Source organism: Amphiura filiformis, chromosome 5 (assembly GCF_039555335.1).
Source record: "Amphiura filiformis chromosome 5, Afil_fr2py, whole genome shotgun sequence".
In the NCBI taxonomy this organism is placed as follows: Eukaryota; Metazoa; Echinodermata; class Ophiuroidea; order Amphilepidida; family Amphiuridae; genus Amphiura; species Amphiura filiformis.
In genome coordinates, this window is record NC_092632.1 from 63,135,199 (window position 1) to 63,161,232 (window position 26,034).

Here is a 26,034-nt window from a genome sequence, read left to right on the forward strand (position 1 = left end):
TTTAAAGTGAACTGTATCGTATAAAAAGATGAAGATCAAGGATGTGAAGGATGAGATTAACATTTATTTCTCATTGATGTTCTATAAGAGCTCGAAGATCAAGGGTGTGATGGGATATTAGGAAATTCTTTAAAGTGAATCGTATCATATAAAAGATGAAGATCAAGGATGTGGCAGGTGAGATTTCTCATTGATGTTCTATAAAAACTTGAAGATCAAGGATGTGATGGGAATATTAAGAAATTGTTTAAAGTGAACTGTATCATATAAGGAGGTGAAGATCAAGGATGTGAAGGATGAGATTAACATTTATTTCTCATTGATGTTCTATAAGAGCTCGAAGATCAAGGATGTGAAGGAATATTAGGAAATTCTTTAAAGTGAATCGTATCATATAAAAAGATGAAGATCAAGGATGTGGCGGATGAGATTTGTCACTGATGTTCTATAAAATCTCGAAGATCAAGGATGTGATGGGAATATTAAGAATTTGTTTAAAGTGAACTGTATCATATAAGGAGGTGAAGATCAAGGATGTGAAGGATGAGATTAACATTTATTTCTCATTCTTAGTCAGTGGGAGTGATCTAGTTCGTAGACACATTTCTGATTGGACAATCGCATGATTTTGGGTGCCGTCTATCAGGTCGTAGACGACCCCACGTCATCATGCGTCTTGATAATCCGTAACACGCGTGTAGAGGTGCGCGTATGTATCGCGCTGGATGCGTAGACTAGTGCGGAATACGCGAACGCGCTAGCAGTACGCGCAACAGAATACGTAAAGTTGTAAACAAGTTTCGTTCATTTTATAATGAGGGGAGTTTTTATGACGGTAACTTAGTTTTTGCTTTAAAAAAATTGTTTACAGTTATTAAAATAATATTTACATAACATTTCATATATATTTATTTCACAATCGTGGCCATGGGCCAAATTACAGAGAAATATTACAATTATAATTAAATACTTAGAATAACCCACAAATTTAAAACATTTATAAATACACAAGTATTGCACATGGTAGTATAAACATGACACATGGAAAATATATTATTACAAGGACATAAAGATATGAAATTTGCACAAATAAAATAGGCCAATTACAATGTAAAATATCACCAAAAGATTTGATTAAAAAGCACAAAAAATCAAAATTTAACCTGCCAGCAGGATAAAATCTTTATGAAAAAATGTGTACATCCATAACAAAACGATGCACCCGTCGGACGCCACATGCGTCCCACCCCACACAACCGCCAGGAACAAACACCAGACCCATCCCAAGCGGAGCCACTCCAAATCATCCGCAAGTCACATGGCCAAGGAATGTTCTCTGTACTCCCAAACCATGTGTCCCCGGGACGACCCAAAGCGACCTCCACCCAAGACGAGTCCGGCATCTACTCCCAGCTATCATGCGAAATGAGACACATGTAGCAGCCGACAAGCGCATCCCTCTGACATGGATGCACACAAATTGAATTAGATAAAAGCAAGTGGGGCATTTAATGCATGTTTAAAAGTGTGACATAAAGGGGATGGGGCTCTGTTTGAAGCGTTTCGTGTTGGCCCTGAGTTGTGTATGATCTTGAGCATTGCGCAAACTTCTGCCATGGACCGAGATTCTGGTGGGTGGTAATAAGTGACTGGTTCTTAGACTGTCTCTCAGTCCATTGGCAAAAGTTCGGCAATGCTCAACCCTTCTGTCTTCTAGCTTTTAATATTGCACTGTTGTATTGACTTTGAATATGAGATGTATTTATAACCAAGTATGGTTCTAATCGCCCTTCTTTGTATGCGCTCAAGATCACTAGCTTGTTTACATGTGAGCCCCGAATGCCAAACCACATCAGCATACTCGAGCACTGGTCTGACATAGCTTTTGTAAACGACCGTAAGTTCATCCTGGTCAAAGCCAAATCTTTTCAGGGATCTAAGCATGAAAAGACGAGTGTTTGCTTTCTTGATCATAATATCAACCTGAGATTGCCATTTCAGGTCACTTTGAATACAGATACCCAGGATTTTGGCTTTGTCAACATAATCAAGCTTGTCAGAGCCAATGCTCAAGTCTGCATGATGTGGTTTGGTTTTACTGAAATTAACCTCAAGTGCCTGGCATTTCTTGGCATTAAGATTTAGGCCATTAGTTGCTGCCCAGTCTGAGAACTTATTCAGATCTTCCTGGATATGACTATTGCTATCACTAGTAGAGTTTTCAGCAAATGTGAGATCATCAACATACTTCCAGACTTCTGCATGTGCATCATCGGCGGCATCATTGATGAGGATTTGAAAACCAATTGGGCCAAGCTTGGTGCCCTGCGGTACACCAGCTGTGAGTTGCACAAAGTCTGAAAGCATGTTGTTGTATCGTACACATTGCTGTCGATGCTGAAGAAAGTCACAAAGCCAAGGTACTATGTTCCTACGCACACCCATTTGAATAATTTTTGTGATGAGAATGGTGTGGTTGACCAAATCAAAGGCTTTAGAAAAATCAGTTAGGACAATCGTTCCGGTATTGTGACTCACTTCAGCACCAGTATGAAGGTAATGCATCATATTGACTAGATAGTGATTAGTTGACACACCTGCTACATTTCCAAATTGCCTGATGTCTAACTTGTGACTAATATCATCAATTACCCATCTCGATACAAAACCCTCAGCTACTTTGGCGAAGATTGAGGTCAAAGAAATTGGGCGTAACTTATCAAGAGTAGGGGTCTTTGTTTTGGTATAGGCACAACGATACCTTGTTTCCATTGACTTGGTACAATACCTTCAGTAAATGAGGAATTAAGAATATTTGTCAAGGGGATGCTCATCTCATAGGCAAATTCCTTAATGATTTTACCAGGGATACGATCAGGTCCCCCAGATTTGTTGGGGTTAATTTTCTGTAACTCAGAATAAACCTCCCAAGGGTGCAGTTTGGGAGCAGGGTCTTTGGCTGGTAAATACGCAGGTAGCTTAGATGTATCCAATGGGGGTACATGCGCAGATACTTTAGCAAACATGTCATTGACCGCATCAGCCTTACCCTTCTCATCATCATCACAAACACCTGGGATGTCCAATCTGAGCTCAGATCGGCCAGAGTTAGTAACCTTTTGATTTGTTGGTACCATTTTCTTGACTCCGTTTTTGAAGACCTCTGATTCTGTTGGCATGGTAATCTATTTTTGCCTTCTCAATTTTACGCTTGACCTCGTTTCTCATTTTACGCCACTCTTGATCAGAGCCGGAAATGAAAGCCTTTTGACGCTTCGCAATCAGGCCCTTAATCTGAGGGGTAATCCAAGGTTTGTCATTCGTGTGAACCATCTTCTTTTTTTCGGGGAAGCATGAGCTCATACCTTGATCAAGAATGGCGTAAAAAGCGTCAGCTTTATGCTGAGTACCATTTGTTTTAAAACCATATGCCAATCAAGGCTTTGAATCCATGTTCCAAATGTTCGGATTCCTGACTCGAGCAATGGGCGGGTGATCTGTGTTTTCCTTTTATGATGAACAACTCTATGCCTTTTAGGTTTCCGGTGAACGCACAAATGATCACTTTTCCCTATTGATGAGTAGGGACACGGCTTCTCATAGCAAGCTCTCATATTGTCACTTGTAATTATAAGGTCAAGGGTTGCCTGTGCTCGAGTATGGAAATCGACAATTTGGAATAGATTGTTACCATTAGTCAATTGTGATATGTTCATACGGTTGAAGTCGCCAGTGATAATAATGCCAATATCAGGATATTTGGATCGGAGAATGTCAACACTGCTTAGAAGATGTTCCAGTAGAAGGGGTTGAAGTGGCGATTTAGTGGTGATGTACACAGCACAAATAGCTATAGCGGATATGCTTCTTGGTAATTTCTTAGGTCTTACTTTAACCCATAGGCACTCCAGCTCGGGTGGGACTTCAATATCTGTGATGGGAGAGGCAGGTACATCCTCTTTCACATAAATGGCAACACCACCGCCACCTTTATGTTCACGGGACTGGGTGTATAAGTTGTAGTTGCTGATGCCGAGTTGGTTTACAGGCATGAAATCTTTGAACCAAGATTCAGTGACAACGCCGACGTCAACATTGTTCTGATCAAATACCACACTAATATCATCAAACTTGTTACCAAGTGATTGGGCATTAGTCATGAAGATAACTGGGAGTTGGCTTGCTGTCGCCTTTCCCTCTTGGTTGGCTGTGGGAAAGGGTGTGGGCGGGGGTGTGGGGTTCGGTCCATCAGGTGACCACATTTGACCACCTACCGGAACTGTATTGTCCACGGGGAGACAGCTTGCAGGCTGGATTTTGACAAGATTATCAAAGTCTACACCTCTCTTAATGCTGTGTTGAGAGGGTTGGTAGCGGTGAGAATTAACAACATTAATTTGACGTTGTTTATATCGCCCAGCACGGCATCCACGAATGCTTTTTTTCTTAGGCTTAGTATATTTAAAAAGATCAAGTTCATCGATGCAAGCCTGAAGCTCAGCTGATGGTTTTAACTGATTGTTATTAATGCTTTTTAGGTGATCTGGTTTATAGGTAATTCGACACATTGTGCAGATGATTGAGGTGACGAATTGGTAGTCAGTCAGTAAGCTTAAAACACAGTGCAGAATTCTGCAGACTCGCGTTCATTGAAGCAACAGACACCCACCAAAAGTCTTGCTATTATACACTCACGTTTAATGATAGTTCACAAAGAATGAAGACGAACACTCAGGAACACCACAGCATATCACAGTTTATCACAAAAACATGGAATTAAATTGCTGACGCTGAAAAATTGATGAAAAACACGATTGAAAAATACGAGAAATGGATTTGTGTTGCAGCCAGTGCTGCAGCCATTTAACTGTCTAAGAATGAGAATAAACGATAGGAATTTTTATTTTGCCTATCCTCTACCTATGATAGACGACAGGCAGGTCCAATATTTTTATCGTAGTGTGTGCCGGCATCCACTACTCAAAATATTGGACCTGCCTGTCGTCTATCACACGGTAGAGGATAGGCAAAATAAAAATTCCTATCGTTTATTCTCTAATTGATGTTCTATATAAGAGCACGAAGATCAAGGATGTGATGGGATATTAAGAAAATTGTTAAAGTCAATCGTTTCATATAAAAAGATGAAGATCAAGGCCCGGGATCTAGGATGTGGCGGATGAGATTTGTCATTGATGTTCTATAAAAACTCGAAGATCAAGGATGTGATGGGAATATTAAGAAATTGTTTAAAGTCAATCGTTTCATATAAAGAGATGAAAATCAACGATGTGGCGGATGAGATTTGTCATTGATGTTCTATAAAATCTCGAAGATCAAGGATGTGATGGGAATATTAAGAATTTGTTTAAAGTGAACTGTATCATATAAGGAGGTGAAGATCAAGGATGAAGATCAAGGATGTGGCGGATGAGATTTGTCATTGATGTTCAATAAGAGCTCGAAGATCAAGGATGTGAAGGGATATTAGGAAATTCTTTAAAGTGAATCGTATCATATAAAAAGATGAAGATCAAGGATGTGGCGGATGAGATTCGTCACTGATGTTCTATAAAAACTCGAAGATTAAGGATTTTATGTGAATATTATGAAATTGTTTAAGTGAACCATTTCATATAAAAATATGAAGATCAAGGATGTGGCGGATGAGATTTGTCATTGATGTCCTATAAAAACTCGAAGATCAAAAATCTAATGTTAATATTAGGAAAATGTTAAAGTGAATCGTTTCATATAAAAAGATGAAGATCAAGGATGTGGGGGATGAGATTTGTCATTGATGTTTTATAAAACTCAAAGATCAAGGATGTAATGTGAATATTAGGAAATTGTTTAAAGTGAACTGTATCGTATAAAAAGATGAAGATCAAGGATGTGAAGGTTGAGATTAACATTTATTTCTCATTGATGTTCTATAAGAGATCAAGGATGTGAAGGGATATTAGGAAATTCTTTAAAGTGAATCGTGTCATATAAAAAGATGAAGATCAAGAATGTGGCGGATGAGATTTGTCACTGATGTTCTATAAGAGCTCGAAGATCAAGGATGTGATGGGATATTAGGAAATTCTTTAAAGTGAATCGTATCATATAAAAGATGCAGATCAAGGATGTGGCGGATGAGATTCGCCACTGATGTTCTATAAAAACTCAAAGATCAAGGATGTAATGTGAATATTAGGAAATTGTTTAAAGTGAACTGTATCGTATAAAAAGATGAAAAAATCAAGGATGTGAAGGATGAGATTAACATTTATTTCTCATTAATGTTCTATAAGAGCTCGAAGATCAAGGATGTGATGGGATATTAGGAAATTCATTAAAGTGAATCGTATCATATAAAAAGATGAAGATCAAGGATGTGGCGGATGAGATTCGTCACTGATGTTCTATAAAACCTCGAAGATTAAGGATTTAATGTGAATATTATGAAATTGTTTTAGTGAACCGTTTCATATAAAAATATGAAGATCAAGGATGTGGCGGATGAGATTTACCATTGATGTCCTATATAAACTCGAAGATCAAAAATCTAATGTTAATATTAGGAAAATGTAAAAGTGAATCGTTTCATATAAAAAGATGAAGATCAAGGATGTGGGGGATGAGATTTGTCATTGATGTTCTATAAAAACTGAAAGATCAAGGATGTAATATGAATATTAGGAAATTGTTTAAAGTGAACTGTATCGTATAAAAGATGAAGATCAAGGATGTAAAGGATGAGATTAACATTTATTTCTCATTGATGTTCTATAAGAGCTCGAAGATCAAGGATGTGATGGGATATTAGGAAATTCTTTAAAGTGAATCGTATCATATAAAAAGATGAAGATCAAGGATGTGGCTGGTGAGATTTCTCATTGATGTTCTATAAAAACTTGAAGATCAAGGATGTGATGGGAATATTAAGAAATTGTTTAAAGTGAACTGTATCATATAAGGAGGTGAAGATCAAGGATGTGAAGGATGAGATTAACATTTATTTCTCATTGATGTTCTATAAGAGCTCGAAGATCAAGGGTGTGATGGGATATTAGGAAATTCTTTAAAGTGAATCGTATCATATAAAAAGATGAAGATCAAGGATGTGGCAGGTGAGATTTCTCATTGATGTTCTATAAAAACTTGAAGATCAAGGATGTGATGGGAATATTAAGAAATTGTTTAAAGTGAACTGTATCATATAAGGAGGTGAAGATCAAGGATGTGAAGGATGAGATTAACATTTATTTCTCATTGATGTTCTATAAGAGCTCGAAGATCAAGGATGTGAAGGAATATTAGGAAATTCTTTAAAGTGAATCGTATCATATAAAAAGATGAAGATCAAGGATGTGGCGGATGAGATTTGTCACTGATGTTCTATAAAATCTCGAAGATCAAGGATGTGATGGGAATATTAAGAATTTGTTTAAAGTGAACTGTATCATATAAGGTGGTGAAGATCAAGGATGTGAAGGATGAGATTAACATTTATTTCTCATTGATGTTCTATATAAGAGCTCGAAGATCAAGGATGTGATGGGATATTAAGAAAATCGTTAAAGTCAATCGTTTCATATAAAAAGATGAAGATCAAGGCCCGGGATCTAGGATGTGGCGGATGAGATTTGTCATTGATGTTCTATAAAAACTCGAAGATCAAGGATGTGATGGGAATATTAAGAAATTGTTTAAAGTGAACTGTATCATATAAGGAGGTGAAGATCAAGGATGTGAAGGATGAGATTAACATTTATTTCTCATTGATGTTCTATAAGAGCTCGAAGATCAAGGATGTGAAGGGATATATATTAGGAAATTCTTTAAAGTGAATCGTATCATATAAAAAGATGAAGATCAAGGATGTGGCGGATGAGATTCGTCACTGATGTTCTATAAAAACTCGAAGATTAAGGATTTAATGTGAATATTATGAAATTGTTTAAGTGAACCGTTTCATATAAAAATATGAAGATCGAGGATGTGGCGGATGAGATTTGTCATTGATGTCCTATAAAAACTCGAAGATCAAGGATGTAATGTGAATATTAGGAAATTGTTTAAAGTGAACTGTATCGTATAAAAAGATGAAGATCAAGGATGTGAAGGTTGAGATTAACATTTATTTCTCATTGATGTTCTATAAGAGATCAAGGATGTGAAGGGATATTAGGAAATTCTTTAAAGTGAATCGTGTCATATAAAAAGATGAAGATCAAGAATGTGGCGGATGAGATTTGTCACTGATGTTCTATAAGAGCTCGAAGATCAAGGATGTGATGGGATATTAGGAAATTCTTTAAAGTGAATCGTATCATATAAAAAGATGCAGATCAAGGATGTGGCGGATGAGATTCGCCACTGATGTTCTATAAAAACTCAAAGATCAAGGATGTAATGTGAATATTAGGAAATTGTTTAAAGTGAACTGTATCGTATAAAAGATGAAAAAATCAAGGATGTGAAGGATGAGATTAACATTTATTTCTCATTAATGTTCTATAAGAGCTCGAAGATCAAGGATGTGATGGGATATTAGGAAATTCATTAAAGTGAATCGTATCATATAAAAAGATGAAGATCAAGGATGTGGCGGATGAGATTCGTCACTGATGTTCTATAAAACCTCGAAGATTAAGGATTTAATGTGAATATTATGAAATTGTTTTAGTGAACCGTTTCATATAAAAATATGAAGATCAAGGATGTGGCGGATGAGATTTACCATTGATGTCCTATATAAACTCGAAGATCAAAAATCTAATGTTAATATTAGGAAAATGTAAAAGTGAATCGTTTCATATAAAAAGATGAAGATCAAGGATGTGGGGGATGAGATTTGTCATTGATGTTCTATAAAAACTGAAAGATCAAGGATGTAATATGAATATTAGGAAATTGTTTAAAGTGAACTGTATCGTATAAAAAGATGAAGATCAAGGATGTAAAGGATGAGATTAACATTTATTTCTCATTGATGTTCTATAAGAGCTCGAAGATCAAGGATGTGATGGGATATTAGGAAATTCTTTAAAGTGAATCGTATCATATAAAAAGATGAAGATCAAGGATGTGGCTGGTGAGATTTCTCATTGATGTTCTATAAAACTTGAAGATCAAGGATGTGATGGGAATATTAAGAAATTGTTTAAAGTGAACTGTATCATATAAGGAGGTGAAGATCAAGGATGTGAAGGATGAGATTAACATTTATTTCTCATTGATGTTCTATAAGAGCTCGAAGATCAAGGGTGTGATGGGATATTAGGAAATTCTTTAAAGTGAATCGTATCATATAAAAAGATGAAGATCAAGGATGTGGCAGGTGAGATTTCTCATTGATGTTCTATAAAAACTTGAAGATCAAGGATGTGATGGGAATATTAAGAAATTGTTTAAAGTGAACTGTATCATATAAGGAGGTGAAGATCAAGGATGTGAAGGATGAGATTAACATTTATTTCTCATTGATGTTCTATAAGAGCTCGAAGATCAAGGATGTGAAGGAATATTAGGAAATTCTTTAAAGTGAATCGTATCATATAAAAAGATGAAGATCAAGGATGTGGCGGATGAGATTTGTCACTGATGTTCTATAAAATCTCGAAGATCAAGGATGTGATGGGAATATTAAGAATTTGTTTAAAGTGAACTGTATCATATAAGGTGGTGAAGATCAAGGATGTGAAGGATGAGATTAACATTTATTTCTCATTGATGTTCTATATAAGAGCTCGAAGATCAAGGATGTGATGGGATATTAAGAAAATCGTTAAAGTCAATCGTTTCATATAAAAAGATGAAGATCAAGGCCCGGGATCTAGGATGTGGCGGATGAGATTTGTCATTGATGTTCTATAAAAACTCGAAGATCAAGGATGTGATGGGAATATTAAGAAATTGTTTAAAGTGAACTGTATCATATAAGGAGGTGAAGATCAAGGATGTGAAGGATGAGATTAACATTTATTTCTCATTGATGTTCTATAAGAGCTCGAAGATCAAGGATGTGAAGGGATATATATTAGGAAATTCTTTAAAGTGAATCGTATCATATAAAAAGATGAAGATCAAGGATGTGGCGGATGAGATTCGTCACTGATGTTCTATAAAAACTCGAAGATTAAGGATTTAATGTGAATATTATGAAATTGTTTAAGTGAACCGTTTCATATAAAAATATGAAGATCGAGGATGTGGCGGATGAGATTTGTCATTGATGTCCTATAAAAACTCGAAGATCAAGAATCTAATGTTAATATTAGGAAAATGTTAAAGTGAATCGTTTCATATAAAAAGATGAAGATCAAGGATGTGGGGGATGAGATTTGTCATTGATGTTCTATAAAAACTCGAAGATCAAGGATGTAATGTTAATAATTACTAAATTGTTAAAGTCAATCGTTTCATATAAAAAGATGAAGATCAAGGATGTGGCGGATGAGATTTGTCATTGATGTTCTATAAAAACTCGAAGATCAAGGATATAATGTTAATAATTACTAAATTGTTAAAGTAAATCGTTTCATATAAAGAGATGAAAATCAAGGATGTGGCGGATGAGATTTGTCATTGATGTTCTATAAAAACTCGAAGATCAAGGATATAATGTTAATAATTACTAAATTGTTAAAGTAAATCGTTTCATATAAAGAGATGAAGATCAAGGATGTGACGGATGAGATTTGTCATTGATGTTTTATAAAATCTTGAAGATAAAGGGTGTAAGGTGAATATTATAAAATTGTTAAAGTGATTCGTTTCATATAAAAAGATGAACTTGTGGCGGATGAAATTTGTCATTGATGTTCTATAAAAACTCAAAAATCAAGGATTTAATGTGAATATTAGGGTATTGTTAAAGTGAATCGTGTCATATATATATAAAAGATGAAGATCAAGGATGTGACGGATGAGATTTGTAATTGCTGTTCTATAAAATCCATGAGATCAAGGATGTAATTTGAATATTAGGAAATTGTTAAAGTGAATCGCTTCATATAAAAAGATGAAGATCAAGTAGGTGGCGGATGAGATTTGTCATTGATGTCCTATAAAACCTCTAAGATCAAGGATGTAATGTGAATATTAGGAAATTGTTAAAGTCAATCGTTTCATATAAAGAGATGAAGATCAAGGATGTGGCGGATGAGATTTGTCATTGATGTTCTATATAATCTCGAAGATTAAGGGTGCAGATCTCACACCACCAAATTAGAGTCCTATAGAGATACCGTAAAACCCCGTCTACAAGGATATACCTAAGAAACGCCCTCAATAAAATTGGTTGCTTGTTGTATTTGGAGTTTGAGCAAATTATACTGGCACTGGGTGGCTATGCATTCCATCTAAGTATGTTGTAACACCAATCAATTGTATTGACATAATAACGACTGTTTCGTATATCAGGATCGTATAGCTCAATTGATAGAGCGTCAGACTTTGGAACTGAAGACATGATGAAGAGAGCATGGTCCGGGCACCGGTTCCGTTTTTTTTCATTCTCGTTTAATTTTAACTTTTGACATGTTCTTTTATCTTTCTTCAAATCTACCTTTCTACTTTTAATTTTAGGTGTGTTTTTTTTTTTTTAGTTTTTAAAGTTTTTTATAGTTTTTTTTAGTAATTTTGTGGTTTTATAGAAACTAGTAAAAGCATTTATTCTAAATAATAGCGAAACCCACGGTTAGACAGATGTGTTGTAACTACTTGTCTGTCCTCGTCTTTGCAATAAAACCTATGTTGCACCTTTGTGCCATCCCAATTCTTGAGGAATGGTAGGTAGGGTGCGTTTTTGGCTTAAGCACGATTTTGTTTCTACTTGAAATGAAATCAAAATAAATATTGTTCTGTTGCCACAATTGCAGTTTTTTCAATAAAAAAAAAATAGATGAGGAATAATAATTACTCCATATTTGAATCTATTGTCCCATCAAGAATAGAGTGTCTTCAAAACTTCAATCAATTCATCTGACAAAGGAAACTATTCTGGTCATTCAATTTTGTTTCGCTTGCACCTGTTATATCACAGGCGTTGGTAGAGAAGGCACACTTCTCTTGTCTTCACCGAAGTAGTGATGTAAACACTAACATGATTAATTACCATAGCTAGCAATGGACATACACTATTTTTGTTCCACTTGAACCCATACTATAGGCTATTCGCTGTCGATGTGACGTAATTAATCGGATTAACTACCATAGCAATTGATGAATACAATTTCGAATATATACACCTATCCGACTTCGCCATTACTGCGGTGTCCCCGATGTAAAACTGCGGTGTCCCGAGGTCGGGGGTTCCATCCATTATTTATTTTGTGCTATATAGTATTGTACCCGGGAATTGTACACAACAGTGATATTCAATACACAATCATGAGTATTGAATTACGAATTAAATCTCCGCTCTGGTACATCTGTGTTGCCGTCAATAGAGGGCCAAATACAGTAAACGCTTCTCGGATTGGTGTATAGCCCTGCACTTCATCGTTCACGTGGCACCTATGCATTAAACCATAGTTGTCAAAGAAATGCTAATCACTCGCCATGTAAGATTAGTATTTATGAAAAGAGTGGTATTCAATCTATGTTTGGTGACATACGCGGGTGATTAGTGCAATCTGCTTGATGGTAGTTATTGCGATTATTACGTCACTTCGACAGCGAATTGTAGTATAGACGAATCCAACAAGCCAAGTGATGGTCAGAATTTATTCGGCCATTATACGCTGGTGAAGTTGCGTAATTAATCGGATTAATTACCATAGCAATAGGTGAAAACAATTTTGAACATATCGCGCTGCGCTACAAGCAGGTTACACTCATCACCTGTACTGTGTATGTCTGCAATCATTCGCTACTTGCACGGTTCCGCCATTATGCACTATGTGCGGGAGAGCCTCGAACTGGCAGCATACATGAAAGGAAGAATTATGTAACCTTACACAGAACGTTATGACTAGTTCAATTCCCATTCATGTATGCTGCCAGTTCGAGGCTCTCCCCGCACATAGTGCATAATGGCGGAACCGTGCAAGTAGCGAATAGATTGAATACAATACTGGTCTTTTCAAAGATCTTACAGGTGCAGCATGATATGGTTCAATGAAGAGGTACCGCCTGAACGTATCAGTGTATAACGCGGTATATTCAAAAATTGTTTTCACCTATTGCTATGGTAGTTAATCCGATTATTACGTAACTTCGCCAGCGTATTGGAATAAAACAGGAGGATGTGAGTTCATAAGGGCAATGTCGGGGATTATAGGTCACAATCGATGTGGAGAGATGAGAGGTCCGACCAACAGCCATAGCGAATGGTTCATGTTCAACTAATTCCAGCGGACGGTCTGTGGCTAGTAAGGAATCGTCTTTGACCACATGCGCAGATCTGTCTCGTCAGGAAGATATTTAATATCCCGAATTTATAAAAGGCCTATGCCTACCAGTTCCATCGTATAACCGATCTGCTAGAGAATATTTGTTACCATGTTTAATAAATTCGTATTTATCGTATAATAAAATGTAGCCAAATGTATATTATGTGTCACACGGTTTTCTGCTGAACCACTAGCAGGCTATGTTACCACATCTATGACAATGACAAAGGTGAATTTTGATGATTTTTACGATCGTCCGGATGAGCAAATCACTGAATGGGTCTTTAGTTCCTCCTCTCCTTATCCTGCCAATATTATATGAATCAAAGAAAAATAAAGAAAAATAAAATTAAACAAGAAAAAAAGACAAAGAAAAGAAACAATAAAAGAAAAACAATAGAATAAATTAAACTAAATATGAAAAAAAATGATCAAGAAAGGAGTCTTTAGAAAATGCAAGAAAATATAAATGAAAAGTTTGAACAATATTTTGTTTATAAAAGTTTGTGTGACCGTGATGAGGCTCGAACTCACCATCTTCCGATCTAAAGAACCAAAGTCTTATGCCTTGCCAAGTGAGCTATGCTCGTGAGATGCGAATTAAAGATAAAATAATACATTGTATACCTGCTTGTGTCGTTAAATGATTTGCTCAAATTCCATAATGATATAATATTGTGGAGGGCGCTAGCGTGAAATATGCTATCATCGCAGTCGCTTCTATTCCTTATAGACGGGTTTCTACGGTATGTGCTGAATATGCCTTAAGAAAACGTCAGTTTTTCTTCACAGGAGTGACTCAGTTTTTCAGGCTTCTTTCTGCACTGATCCACTTTATTGACAGATGTGTTGTTTTATAAACCAGGCTCCAGCAAGTCGACAGAAGAATTGTAATATCCTTTGGGGAGGAGGAGCACCTTCGTGTACTCAAAATCTCATTCGTGGCTCATTCATAGCACATTATTGACGACCAACACATAGAGAGCCTACAATCTCTGGTCACATTCTATAAAGAGCAAACTAAGTGCTTTCACCATTTATACTCACAAAAATCAACAATCTATCATTAGACCATTCTATCACATTCACTTCATGGGGGAATTCCCAATATGATATCATATTCCCTTTACTTTATCGGGGATTCCCCTAATGGTGCAATACACTGAACATTCTAGAGAACAGGGGTTTCCCAAAAATTCAAAATTAGACAAGATTCAATTTGATTTTGATCAACTTGATGCATGAGAAGGGATTCCCAAAATTCTCTCAAAAAAGATTGCAATTTTAAGCAAAGATAAATTATCAAATTAAATTACTCAGGACACATCACAAGTTCTACAAAGCAAAAAGCAACTTTTAGAGGCATTGTTGACATGGTGAGTCCCCAATTACTAAGACCTAGCTTTTGAGGCGGTTTGTATGTTTGTGGTGCTAAATTAACCATGGGGCACCCTGTTTAATCGCTGCGTTCAGAAATTTCAAGCATCACGACCAATCATAAGCAAATCGTTTCTGAGTTTGATTGACAGTTGACGTCAGACGCAAACTAATATTTTTTTTATTCAGTCTCCGATTATAGTCTCTCTATGTACAAGTTAGTCTCACTTTTAGATCATTCGATGATACCATTACTCATGTTACTCGTGTGATGTTAACAGTTATTATCGTCGTACGCGTCAGTCTCACTTAAATCATTTAATGATACCATTACTATAATTTGGTTCACCTCAAGTTTTGTAGTGACATCAATGCTTTTTCGCGGTTGCGCCGCAAGCGTGCCGACAAACCGCACCTGTACGCGTGCGTGTACACTCAGCGCGTTTAACTTTACGCGTGCGAATCGATACTGCGGTGAGCTCAATACGCACATACGTCACTACCGAACTTGAGGTGAACCAAATTATAGTAATACTAGCGGGACACCCGCGCTTCGCGCGGGTCCCCGCTAGATGAGTAAATGGGAGCGTTTACTCAAACAGGAGGAATTATTGAACAGGTAGAATCATTGAAAAAGTAAATTTTACTTTTTCTAGAGCTGTCCCTTCTTGCATTTCTTTTTTAGCTTCTTTCTTTCTTTTCAGTTTCTTCTACGTTGGGCTATCCTCCCTTTTTTAAATATTTCCTGCTTAGCTTGTAATTTTCCTTTTCCATGTTATTAATTAATTAATTTATTTATTTATTTATTCTTTCATAATTTTAGCTTTCCTTCCGTATTCTTACGATTTTTTCATTCTATAGCTTCCTTTTTTCATTGCAAATCCTTACGATTGTTATCATCTTGGTAATCTCTTAACCCCATCCCGTACCCTAAACCACAACCCGTAATCCATCCAAAGTAGGCCTACCTTTTATTTATAGTACGGAGCCTTTCGATCTTCATACCCACATACACACAACATTAGCCTATTTAAATTATAGTAAGATTGTTGGTGTTTGTTATCTTTGTTACAGGTGGACATCTAAATCCCGCAGTGTCTTTAGCCATGGCTTCATTAGGTAAAATGCCATGGATTGCTCTCCCCGTGTATTGTCTTGCCCAGTTTCTTGGTGCTTTCTTTGCATCGGTTATGATATATGCCGTATACATTGGTGAGTATGCTTCCGAGCTATGCATATTATATAACTTTATGCAACTATATTCAAATTCCAAATTTAACCAAAGTTTGCGTTAATCAGTTATAATGGCAACTTGCAACTTTTATTTATAAATTCCTAATACATAACCAAAAATACCATACCAAAAAGTTGAGTAGTTGACCGGGGAAGTCCGGGGAGGCCATCTTGGGAGTTATTATAGGAAACAATTTTGGCTTATCTATGTCTAGTTATAAAGCTTGCAGATACTATAAATTAGGAGACACTCCCAATTCTTAATTTTGTCGGCAAAAGTGACTGTTGTCGGCAAAACCATAGGATTGTCGGCAAATTACAAAGGTCATGTAAAAATTAAATGTAGGGTTGTTGCCAACTGTGGTTGTTTTTGTTGTTGTCATACAGAATTGTTACTGTAATATTATATAGTTACTAATGAAAAAAGGCTGAGAAAAACTTTTGATCCAACTTTTTAGCTATTTTTTGATGTTGAGATATATTTAGTAGTAAACACACTCATTGTTAAAATGTCATCCCTTCAAGATGCAATAAACAATCTTGACGGCGGCAAGAGACAAGTAACAGGGCAAAATGGAACTGCTGGTATATGGGCCTCTTATCCACCGGATTACGTCACAATTCAAGAAGGCTTTCTTGATCAAGTAAGTATGCGCGATGCGTGTCATTGGTCTTAAGAAATCGTTGCTATAGATCTGTATTTCCATATTATATAGAGGCCGTCAGCCTTTCGCCATCTTGTGGGTACAAATGATCTGTGTGTTCATGCGTCGGACACTACGCGCAGGGCGCAGCTTGCCACGCAGCTGTTATCGCGCATCAACGCGGTGATTTTGCTGTTCACGCATGGATATCGAACGACCATCACAGCGTGTACCCACAAGATGGCGGCATATGACGTCACGCTGACGGCGTTGGGTGGCACATGTAACCCGACATTCGAACTTCGATATGAGAATAAAGCACCACTAAATTGGTGAAGCGACAATAAGTAAAGAATCTATATATTAGGCATGATGATGATGATGATGATATGATGATGGGACTTTTATCAGTGTTTATTTCTATGGTAAGAACGTACGTAACAGCAAACTTGAATTGACTGATTTTTTTTCTGAAACAGATACTTGGCACAGCTCTCCTAGTTTCTTGCATTTGCGCGATTACGGATAAGAAAAACTCCAAACCAGTGAACGGTATGGAACCATTAATCGTAGGTTTGGCTCTACTTGCTATTGGAGTGGCATATGGATTCAACTGTGGTTTCCCAGTCAATCCAGCAAGGGATTTGGCACCACGTCTTTTCACTTACATCGCACAATATGGCTCCGATGTTTGGGCGTGCGTATTTTTAGTCTACATTTTTATAATGTCTATAACCGGGGGGTCTATAACCGTATGATTATTAGTAGAATAATCTTCGTAAATTCAGTGACGATCAGTAAAGGCTAAAAGTAAAAACAGGGTAAATGGGCTATTCCATTTAAAATATACAATACCCCTGTGGAAGATTTTGGAAATATCTTCAACAGGGGGAGTATGAATTTCAAATGGAATTACCAGCATCTTCATTTGAATTTCATACACCTTCTGAGGTTGAATCTTCCACAAAGGGAGGGTGAGTTTCGTATTGAGCTATCTAATGTGTTCATTCCATTTTAAATTCATACTCCCCCTTTCCAAAATCTTCCACAGGGATTGTGTGTATTTTAAATAGTATAGCCCAATATCATGCAACGTCCAATGGGAGAAAAACACAAAACACTGGAAGGTCAATACAAAATTATGGTAATGGCTTAAGTTTGAATGCTTTTACATAATACAGAGAATGCGAGTTCTTACGCCATTTACTGCTACGCGTACTCCACTTCAGTTAATGAAAATGAAAAGTTTGAGATATCAAAACCCCACTAACATTTAAATGTATTTTATTTCCATTTTGATATCAAAATTAACAATCAATTTTATTTAAAGTACCATAAACTCTGAATTTGCATGAAATCAAAAACGAATCTTTTTGAGTAAAATAATAATGATAACCAATATATTTGACCAGTTTTAACATCAAATAAAATGATTTGCTTTTTATTTTCAGACCGAACGGCAGACAGTGGTGGTGGGCACCGATATTCGGACCTTTACTAGGTGGTCTAATAGGAGGCTGGACATACTATCTAATGATTGAGTTACATCATCCGCGTGAATTAACCTACCAACGACATTTGGACGAAACACCGTCTGCTAAACCTCAGGGTTCCTCAACGGACATTTAATATAATATTTGTTTTCTAGTCAGCTTTAGATCAAAAGGTAATTAAAATTTAAAAGACCAAGCGAACTATCCGGTTTTCACATTTCCGTAGTTTCAGACATCATTGCAATATTGGTAAAAGCTAGATTCCCAATGTCGGTATTCTTTTTACTCGAGAGAATTATGGGACAACCGTCTCCTTCAACCACTCCAATGGACGGTCTTCCATTCATCTCCATCTCGGTAGTTGTTTTATTTCCGGTATTCCGTTTTCTCTGTTCCTCCTCCAACTGCAAAAGCAAATCATAAGCTACTCGTAAACCAAATACGGTATGTACCCATAAACCATTTAATAGCAACACAGGGACTTTGTAGCGTTAAGAGCGCGCACCCTAGACAATCCCGATTCCCCGAGTTTCGTACAAGTTACAACGAGACAATTTGCAGTGACTTCCTTGTCCAGAGCAATTTCAAGCTAACTTACTTTTTCACAAGAACGTACTAAACCACCGCCAGGGTTCGACCCGCAACCTCTCGCACCATAGTCGAACGCCATATCGATTGAGCTAACTTGACTAACCCATTTGTAATCCCCGGGTGTAATCCAATATCGCCGCATCATCGGTTGCATTGACGATTGAACATCATTCACATCATAATTGTTTTCATTTTTTGGTGAAAAGAAAATGATGAAGTGACAATTCCTTTGATTGTCAAATTAGTTTACCTCGTGAATTCTGGTACGTAGTTTTTGGACGTCTTCTATCGTTGTGGTACCTGCAGCTTTGTCATTTTTGTCGAGACCAGAACTGTGTCTAGAATTACATGAAGATGGTGCTCCGTCTGAATATCTGTATACTGAGATGATCTTTTGTATGGTATGGGATAAAAAAATCAATATATTTTGATGAGAATATTATACAATAACTGATGTGAAAATTATCGTAGCATCGCATGTTACAACACATTTATACAACAATACATTACCTTTGGAATGAATAGTATCATCAGTGTCAAAGTTGCACAGACTATGATGGTACATGAAGTAAAGATATACAACACTGATGTGTCGTTTTTTATCAGGAAGCTTACAGAAACTCCCACAATGCATAGCACCACAGTATTGTAGACACATATTCCTATCAGTTTGCTGTCATTGAGGGCTGGAATGGTGACCTTGAAAATGTGAAAAAGAAAAAGGAAGCGTTTTATAAACAAAGTTAAAACTGTTACTGTTGTTAACTTCAACAAAAAATGGTGTTAGTTTTGGTTATTTGGTAATTTATAGAATATATTATTATAATAACAAAATATACGTGTGGTTTGGTGGAGTGTGCAAACGGTGCGTAAATGATGTACAGGGTGTATCAAAATGATTGGTACCGGGCTATGTGACATTCTCAAAAATATATCAAAAATATAAAATGACTAATTAATATAGTTTTTGTACTATAAATAGAAAGGGGCATATGTTAACTTATTGATCTAATAATCTGAAGATAATAGGTTGATGCATCTGGGAGCTATTGTCATTTAAACGAAAATCGGCGTATTCATGGTTTTACTTACACAACACAAGATGGAAAGGTTCACTGCTTGAACTATTTATTGCATACATGCTCTTCAATATCTCACCTCAGTCTACACAACATGAAATTACTTTACACATGTTTTTAGAAAGATAGTTCCTGACGTCCCTGACAGGCCTGACTAACGACTCTGGCAGTGTGAGGTGAAGCCCTATCTTGATGAACTTAACACCGGGGATGGATCCATGTTGTAACTGCCCATATCAAATTATTGAAACAATGCAAGTTATAGCATGTTTGCATGGGATACTCCTTGCTCTTGGAAACTGTCTTCTAAATCTTCTCTGCCCTTCTCCATAGCTTCTTGTCAACCAGTAATTCTTTACTATGAATGTTCGCTAAAGTGTGGAATACTGTGGAGCCATTCCAATAACTTTTACCAGGTCTAACCTACACTGTCTACAGTCTATAGCCATTCTGCCACACCATCTACTTAGTAACCTCATTGCATCTTATACTACAATTTAAATTACCGCCCTGAAAGGTGTTCATACACAAATTTCTTTCAACCCACTAAAATGATTCAAGTCAATAATATTACTCTCAAGCAATAAATATTGATTAGAACATTTATATATGTATTATGAATGAAGAAATAGGCAAGGAAGAAAATAAACATTTCCATGATTTTCAACATACAAGGTATTTGTAGTAAAATAGAAAATGCTGCGCTACTGATCCAGCGTTACGATGAAAAGTATAAAACCACCTACTTTCCTTTAGAATCATGTTACTTCTGAACAGAAAGTGCTATCTTTATGATCTAAAATTCTTAGAGAAGATAAAACTACTATAATTACAAATATTTAAACAATTTACCCCAAAATGGTACAGCAAATAGTAAAAAAAAAATCAGTAAAAATTAGAAGTCCTCGGTACCAATCATTTTGATACACCCTGTAAATGCCAAGTTGCATGTAAATTATGTGCAGGGTATACCTTCCTTGTTTCCCACGCCAACCACGTTCCAAACAAAAGAAGCAGTCCTTTATAAGTACATAATGCTACAAGCCAGTAAATCTGGTTGGTTGACGTACATTGCTCGATGTAAGAAATGGTTCGCACATTAGGTACATCTGGATCACTCTGTAAAATGAAAGACAGCAAAAATAACAATACTGAACAAGAACGATTAATATTACTAGGGAGCAGCTCGTGGCTCAGTCGTTGAATTTGGTGCAAAAGGTCCCATATTCAGTCCTTTGTGGGCACTACTTTTCCACACCGTCAGCTAGCCATTAAGCTTTCACGATTCAAAAATGCAATGGCACTTTCAGCCAATCAGATGCAATGGTGGAGCGCAGACAATTTGAATCAGAAAGCTCTCTGTGTTGACCGCATTGGATCTATGCAATGTACGCATTCAAGTGAAAAAATGCTATCAGCATGCCACTAGTGCACTCTAAGGACTGAAAATATGTGGTTTGGCGGGAAACTATAAACGATTATCCGCTTTCTAAAATGCAATTTAATAGTGATGTACATGACAAATATCATGAAGCCAGTTCGGAGTAGTGTACCACGTGACTGTTCGATTATATTATCCTGCGCTTGGCACGATAGGAAAACCGCTACAAAAATATACAATACCGTTTTGGCCAGATCCATTGTTTCTATATATATTGGATCCAGGACTTGCCACAAAATCAACACAAACATATCGATGCATAAGAACACGAACACCATGATAAACAGATGATTATCAGTGATAACCTGAAATCAATATGAAAAAATGGAAAAAAAATCTATATACAAATTCATTTTGATCACAAATACATGTATGTATGATTATAAGGCGATTGGCTCTTTTCAGAGCCACCCAAGACACTGTTTACATGCAATTGACATCCTTGTTTTCATTTGTGTTTATGGTAGATGTTTAATTTTCTTTGATGATCTCCAAGGAGATTTAGACATTCAGCCAAAATTTGGTAGCTCTAAAGGAACCATTCAGATGCAGTCAATCAGAGCGTAGCTTAGTTCGCCAATCCAAAAACAGCGGCTGCAGCTGCAACAACGGCGACGATGCCTTGCAACTGTAGTAGAGTGTAGTAGAGGCACATCTTACGAGAGCTGGGTAGATTTTTTTCGGTCCGACTGCGTACCTTTTGAAACCTTTAATATGCTTGTAAATGGATTCTGGTTGTGACAGCCTCTCTACATAAGGCAACAGCAGTGTCAGTCTTCAATCTTATAGCCTATATACTTACCCTTCTCCTAGGAGTTTTTAAGGCGGCCACACGGTACACGCGCCATGTTTTGCTAAACATTGACCCAAATCCAAGTACACAACCGGTTGAAAGCAGCCATATCCTCAACTAGAGTCAAGTATAATGGAAGAGACTATAATCAAATTTGTTTAAAAACATTTTTAAATGTTATAGCAGTTTCTTCTTCAGATTCAAAGCCAGTTTTTCCTTACCCAGTTTATTTTACTTTACTACAGCACAACTATGCCAAAATTCATTACATCAAAAAATATATAATGCATGAAAGGAACGAAATCAACCTGACATGCTATTGCAACAGAATCCTTGGAAACTGTATCGCTATCGAGACCTCCAACGATAACGCTTGTGTAAATCAGAATGCTGCCCGAGATAATGACGTTGTTTATGTAGGGACTTGACATCTTCACAATTCTGCAAAACATTAACAAAGCATCATCGTCATCATCATTATCTTTAACGTCATCATCAACATTATTATTTCATCATCTCATCAGAGACCCCAGAACTGTGATCTCATCATCATTTCATAGTCATCACCCCAGCGCGGCGGCGCGCCGCGGCGGCGGTAATAGCAGTAGCAGCATCATCATTGTCGTTCACGCCATCTTCGTTTATCATTGTGATTATCGCACATAGGACTACAGAGCGCGTACCACCAGTCAAAGTCTCCGCATCATCCGATAATGAGGGCCGATTGTTCCATGAAATGCGACAGACGAGACTGCTACGCAATTACCGCGTATTTTCATGGTCTATCGCGTAATCGCGAAAGCACGCAACGCTGTATCACGTATAAGCGAAGGCACGCAGCGCTGGCGTGATTGTTTGACACGACACACTCGAACAATCGGCCCTCATGAATATGCGAGAACTGGTAGCATACAATACACGGGGATTTTGACTGGTGGTACTTTCTCTGTTTATCTCTTTCCTCTATGGATTATCGTTAATGTCAATGACTACAACTTTCAAAATTCATTACTATTATCACGATCATGCCTATTGCAAAATGAAAGCACGTTTACCTCAGTTGTCTGTATTTAATGTTGAACGCTAGGAAGAAACCTGCTAGTAGTATACAAACTCCAGTTAAGATGCTTATACACAAATACGAATTCCAAGTAATAGCCAGGTGCTCTCGCATTATTGCAGTATGATCAATTGGAATGTAATCGTCTAATCAAAAAGAAAAAAACGTATTTTTTTAATTACACAAAAATAGCGGGTACATTATAGTACAATTAAAGCTACCCAACAGTTCAGTCATTGCACAGGACAATAGAACCGTCAGATGTGTTCTTTTACAAAATAAATTACAACACAGTGAGTGTCCTATGGAGCCTATGTAATACACATACATTATCATAAATCGTGCATAACTCGCAAACGCAAAATTGGAATCAACTGAATTTTGGAAATGTGTTTTTTCCCGGGATATCTACTAAGACGTACCATAAAAAGAGGATGTTATAATCACGAAATACTAGTACTCCCTTCTATTGTACTTACCTAGCCATAAAATATCATTAATCCATTCCATGCGGTCATACTGTATGGAGTACAATGCAATCTGAAGCACTGCGTTTCCTTTAGATGATGAATAGAAAAAGTTAGCAGAAGCCAAAAACGGTTTAATATGAAGCATAATTATAAGCTAACATCCCTGCTATGGCTGGTACTGTAGGAATGATTAACCATTGATGGTTTAAAAAGCGCGCCGTCAAAGTTTGTAAACTGGGTGCAGCTTTTATTGTTGAGACTAAGCAATTGCAAAACCATTACGAGAAACACTATGCACGCACTATAATCATGATTGCAGAAACCAAGATTTAACTATCAACAAAATAATCAGAAATTGTAAATATGACACGGTTGCTTGACGGCATGTAAAATGTAGTCATTTTTAAGAAAAGGTCACTGATGGCGCTATTTATCTTAAATCTTGTTTTCATCTTTTCAAGGGGTAGAGACTGGTATTATAACATCAGAAAAAGAGTAACAAATCACAAAGAAATTTTCGAAAACCTTTATATCATGAAATGTAAGGAATAACTTATATTATTTGGCTAAATTAAATATATGTAAATAGCGCCCTCTATTTGCATACAAATATACAATTTATACAAATTACAGAAAAGCAGAAAAGGATGAGTAAGTTGATAAAGATACAATTATCTATGTTAAAAATAGCTAAAACTTTATGTGTATATTAGTGTGATAGCTGTTGGTATTGGCCAGGTCTAAAATGTTTTGTTAGAAAATTTAATATTCAAATAATCGTGATGAATGTATGATGCCTAAGACAAACCTTGCAACTGCCCAAGTATAGTATCTCCCAAACGATCTCCATCTTTAAAAGCAACATCACCCTTAAACAAACCAGCATACGTTTAATATTAGAACGTCAAAATAATTTGTCCTAAGGTAAATTTTAACGAGGCATAACGGGGAATAGGTTTGTAGGAGATAATCCCTTTATTTCAATATACTTACCGACATTCCGGAAAAGTTTGTCTGCTCTAAATTATCAAAGAATATTTTAGCCATTTCAGAGTCATCATAGGTGAAATTTTCTAGGCGGCGTGTTGCACCATTTAAGAAAGTCTTTTCTTCAAGAACTTCGGCGGTCTTGTTTAGCATCAGAGCAACTGCCCAGACAGCATCATATGAATAAGGTGCGTCATCAATCCAGGTATAGTTCCTATACACAGGCCATTCCATTCGATCACGAAGCTGAGATTCTAATTGTTGTGGTGTCTGGTAATAAGATAAGACAATACGTCAAAATTAGTTACTCCAGCCTAATGGCTTTGATGCTTTTATCACCATTTTATACTTAGAGAGTGTTCAGAAATACTGGACACTTGGAATTTTTTGAAGTCAATACTTTTTTGAAACCCGGCCCTCCTTCCAGAGAACTAGGGCTAGACTAAAATGCAAAGTACCATTGCAGTAGAGAGGTACACCGTCGCCAGGAATCCTGTAGTGTATGGCAACATACAACCTTTTTGAACAAGTTTCCAAGGTGTAGAAATAATAACTGAGTTAAAGCCATAATGTACGATCTTATAATATGAAATTGGTTAATTTTTTTCAAACCCGATTTTTTTGCACATTTGTAATATTTACACATGTCCCAAGTTGCACCTAAATGGAATCGGCCAAAATAACCAGTGGGAGTTCTTTCACTTTACCTGGTTGTTTCAGCTTAAAATGGACTGCAACCCTTAACGGCAGTTATTACTAATATTATTTCAACATTTTGAACAAAGAATAACAAAATTAAAATTTGATGGAAATCGTACATTAAGGCTTTAATCACTTTTTCAATGTTAGACTGCAAGGAGGCTGTGTATGTGATTTTAATTAAATTGGGCTTTTCCATTTAAAATCCACACTACCCATGTGGAAGATTTTGGAAATATCTTCCACAAGGGGAGTATGAATTTCAAATGGAATTAAGACATTAGCAACTCCATCCATTTGAAACTCACCCTCGCTCAGGGAAGATTTCTCAGAAGGTGTATGAAATTCAAATCAAGGATTTAATCAAGGAAAGTGTGTGGTTTATATTACATGGCAACATACATACCTGTGTGCTTTATTTTGTATTATCGTACTAGTGGTACTCCCATTCCAACATTGTTGTCTTTGTATGTGATTTAAAAAACAACCCAAGTCTGGCATATAAAATGCCCCCTCCCCTCACGAAGTCCCTGAAATGGTAATCGTCATACCCAATACAGTTTAACCCACTCATTTGCATGTAAAAGTTGCCCTAATTTAACTGAAGGAATTAAAATGAAACACACTTTTTTTAGTTTTCTCAAAATCACTTTCCATGGACTTGGTGGGTTTTGTATTCATGTATTCAATTACATTTAAACTACTACAATTTTGTACAGGGTTTTTTTAAACACGAAAAGCCTCAATGTCACGCACCAAACAAAATGAGCAATTTAGGG

General features: G+C 36.6%; 2 protein-coding genes across 2 annotated transcripts in view; one reads left to right on the top strand and one right to left on the bottom strand.

The window, feature by feature from the left end:
* LOC140151934 (aquaporin-10-like) overlaps positions 1-18,855 on the top strand; it is a 30,973-nt gene extending 12,118 nt beyond the window's left edge. The window contains exons 3-6 of the mRNA XM_072174241.1: positions 15,840-15,977; positions 16,524-16,642; positions 17,122-17,339; positions 18,094-18,855. Of these exons, the coding sequence (XP_072030342.1) occupies positions 15,840-15,977; positions 16,524-16,642; positions 17,122-17,339; positions 18,094-18,271 (653 nt within the window). The 3' untranslated portion in view covers positions 18,272-18,855. The remainder of the gene's footprint in view (positions 1-15,839; positions 15,978-16,523; positions 16,643-17,121; positions 17,340-18,093) is intronic.
* Positions 18,856-18,862: 7 nt separating this feature from the next.
* LOC140151935 (gamma-aminobutyric acid type B receptor subunit 2-like) lies at positions 18,863-22,249 on the bottom strand. Its single transcript, XM_072174242.1, has 5 exons — positions 22,049-22,249; positions 21,429-21,551; positions 20,778-20,924; positions 19,237-19,425; positions 18,863-19,117 (listed from the first exon to the last, which is right to left on the bottom strand). The coding sequence occupies exons 1-5, from the start codon at positions 22,106-22,108 to the stop codon at positions 18,968-18,970; spliced, it is 669 nt and encodes a 222-aa protein (XP_072030343.1). The 5' UTR covers positions 22,109-22,249; the 3' UTR covers positions 18,863-18,967.
* Positions 22,250-26,034: the final 3,785 nt, after the last annotated feature.

Excerpts from the sequence above, each read along its gene's own strand:
- LOC140151935 (XM_072174242.1), bottom strand. The coding sequence starts at position 22,108 with ATGTTTAGCAAAACATGGCGCGTGTACCGTGTGGCCGCCTTAAAAACT. Across the intron at positions 21,552-22,048 it reads TAAAAACTCCTAGGAGAAGG|GTTATCACTGATAATCATCT; the intron begins GTAAGTATATAG and ends TATTGATTTCAG. Across the intron at positions 20,925-21,428 it reads CAATGGATCTGGCCAAAACG|AGTGATCCAGATGTACCTAA; the intron begins GTATTGTATATT and ends TTCATTTTACAG.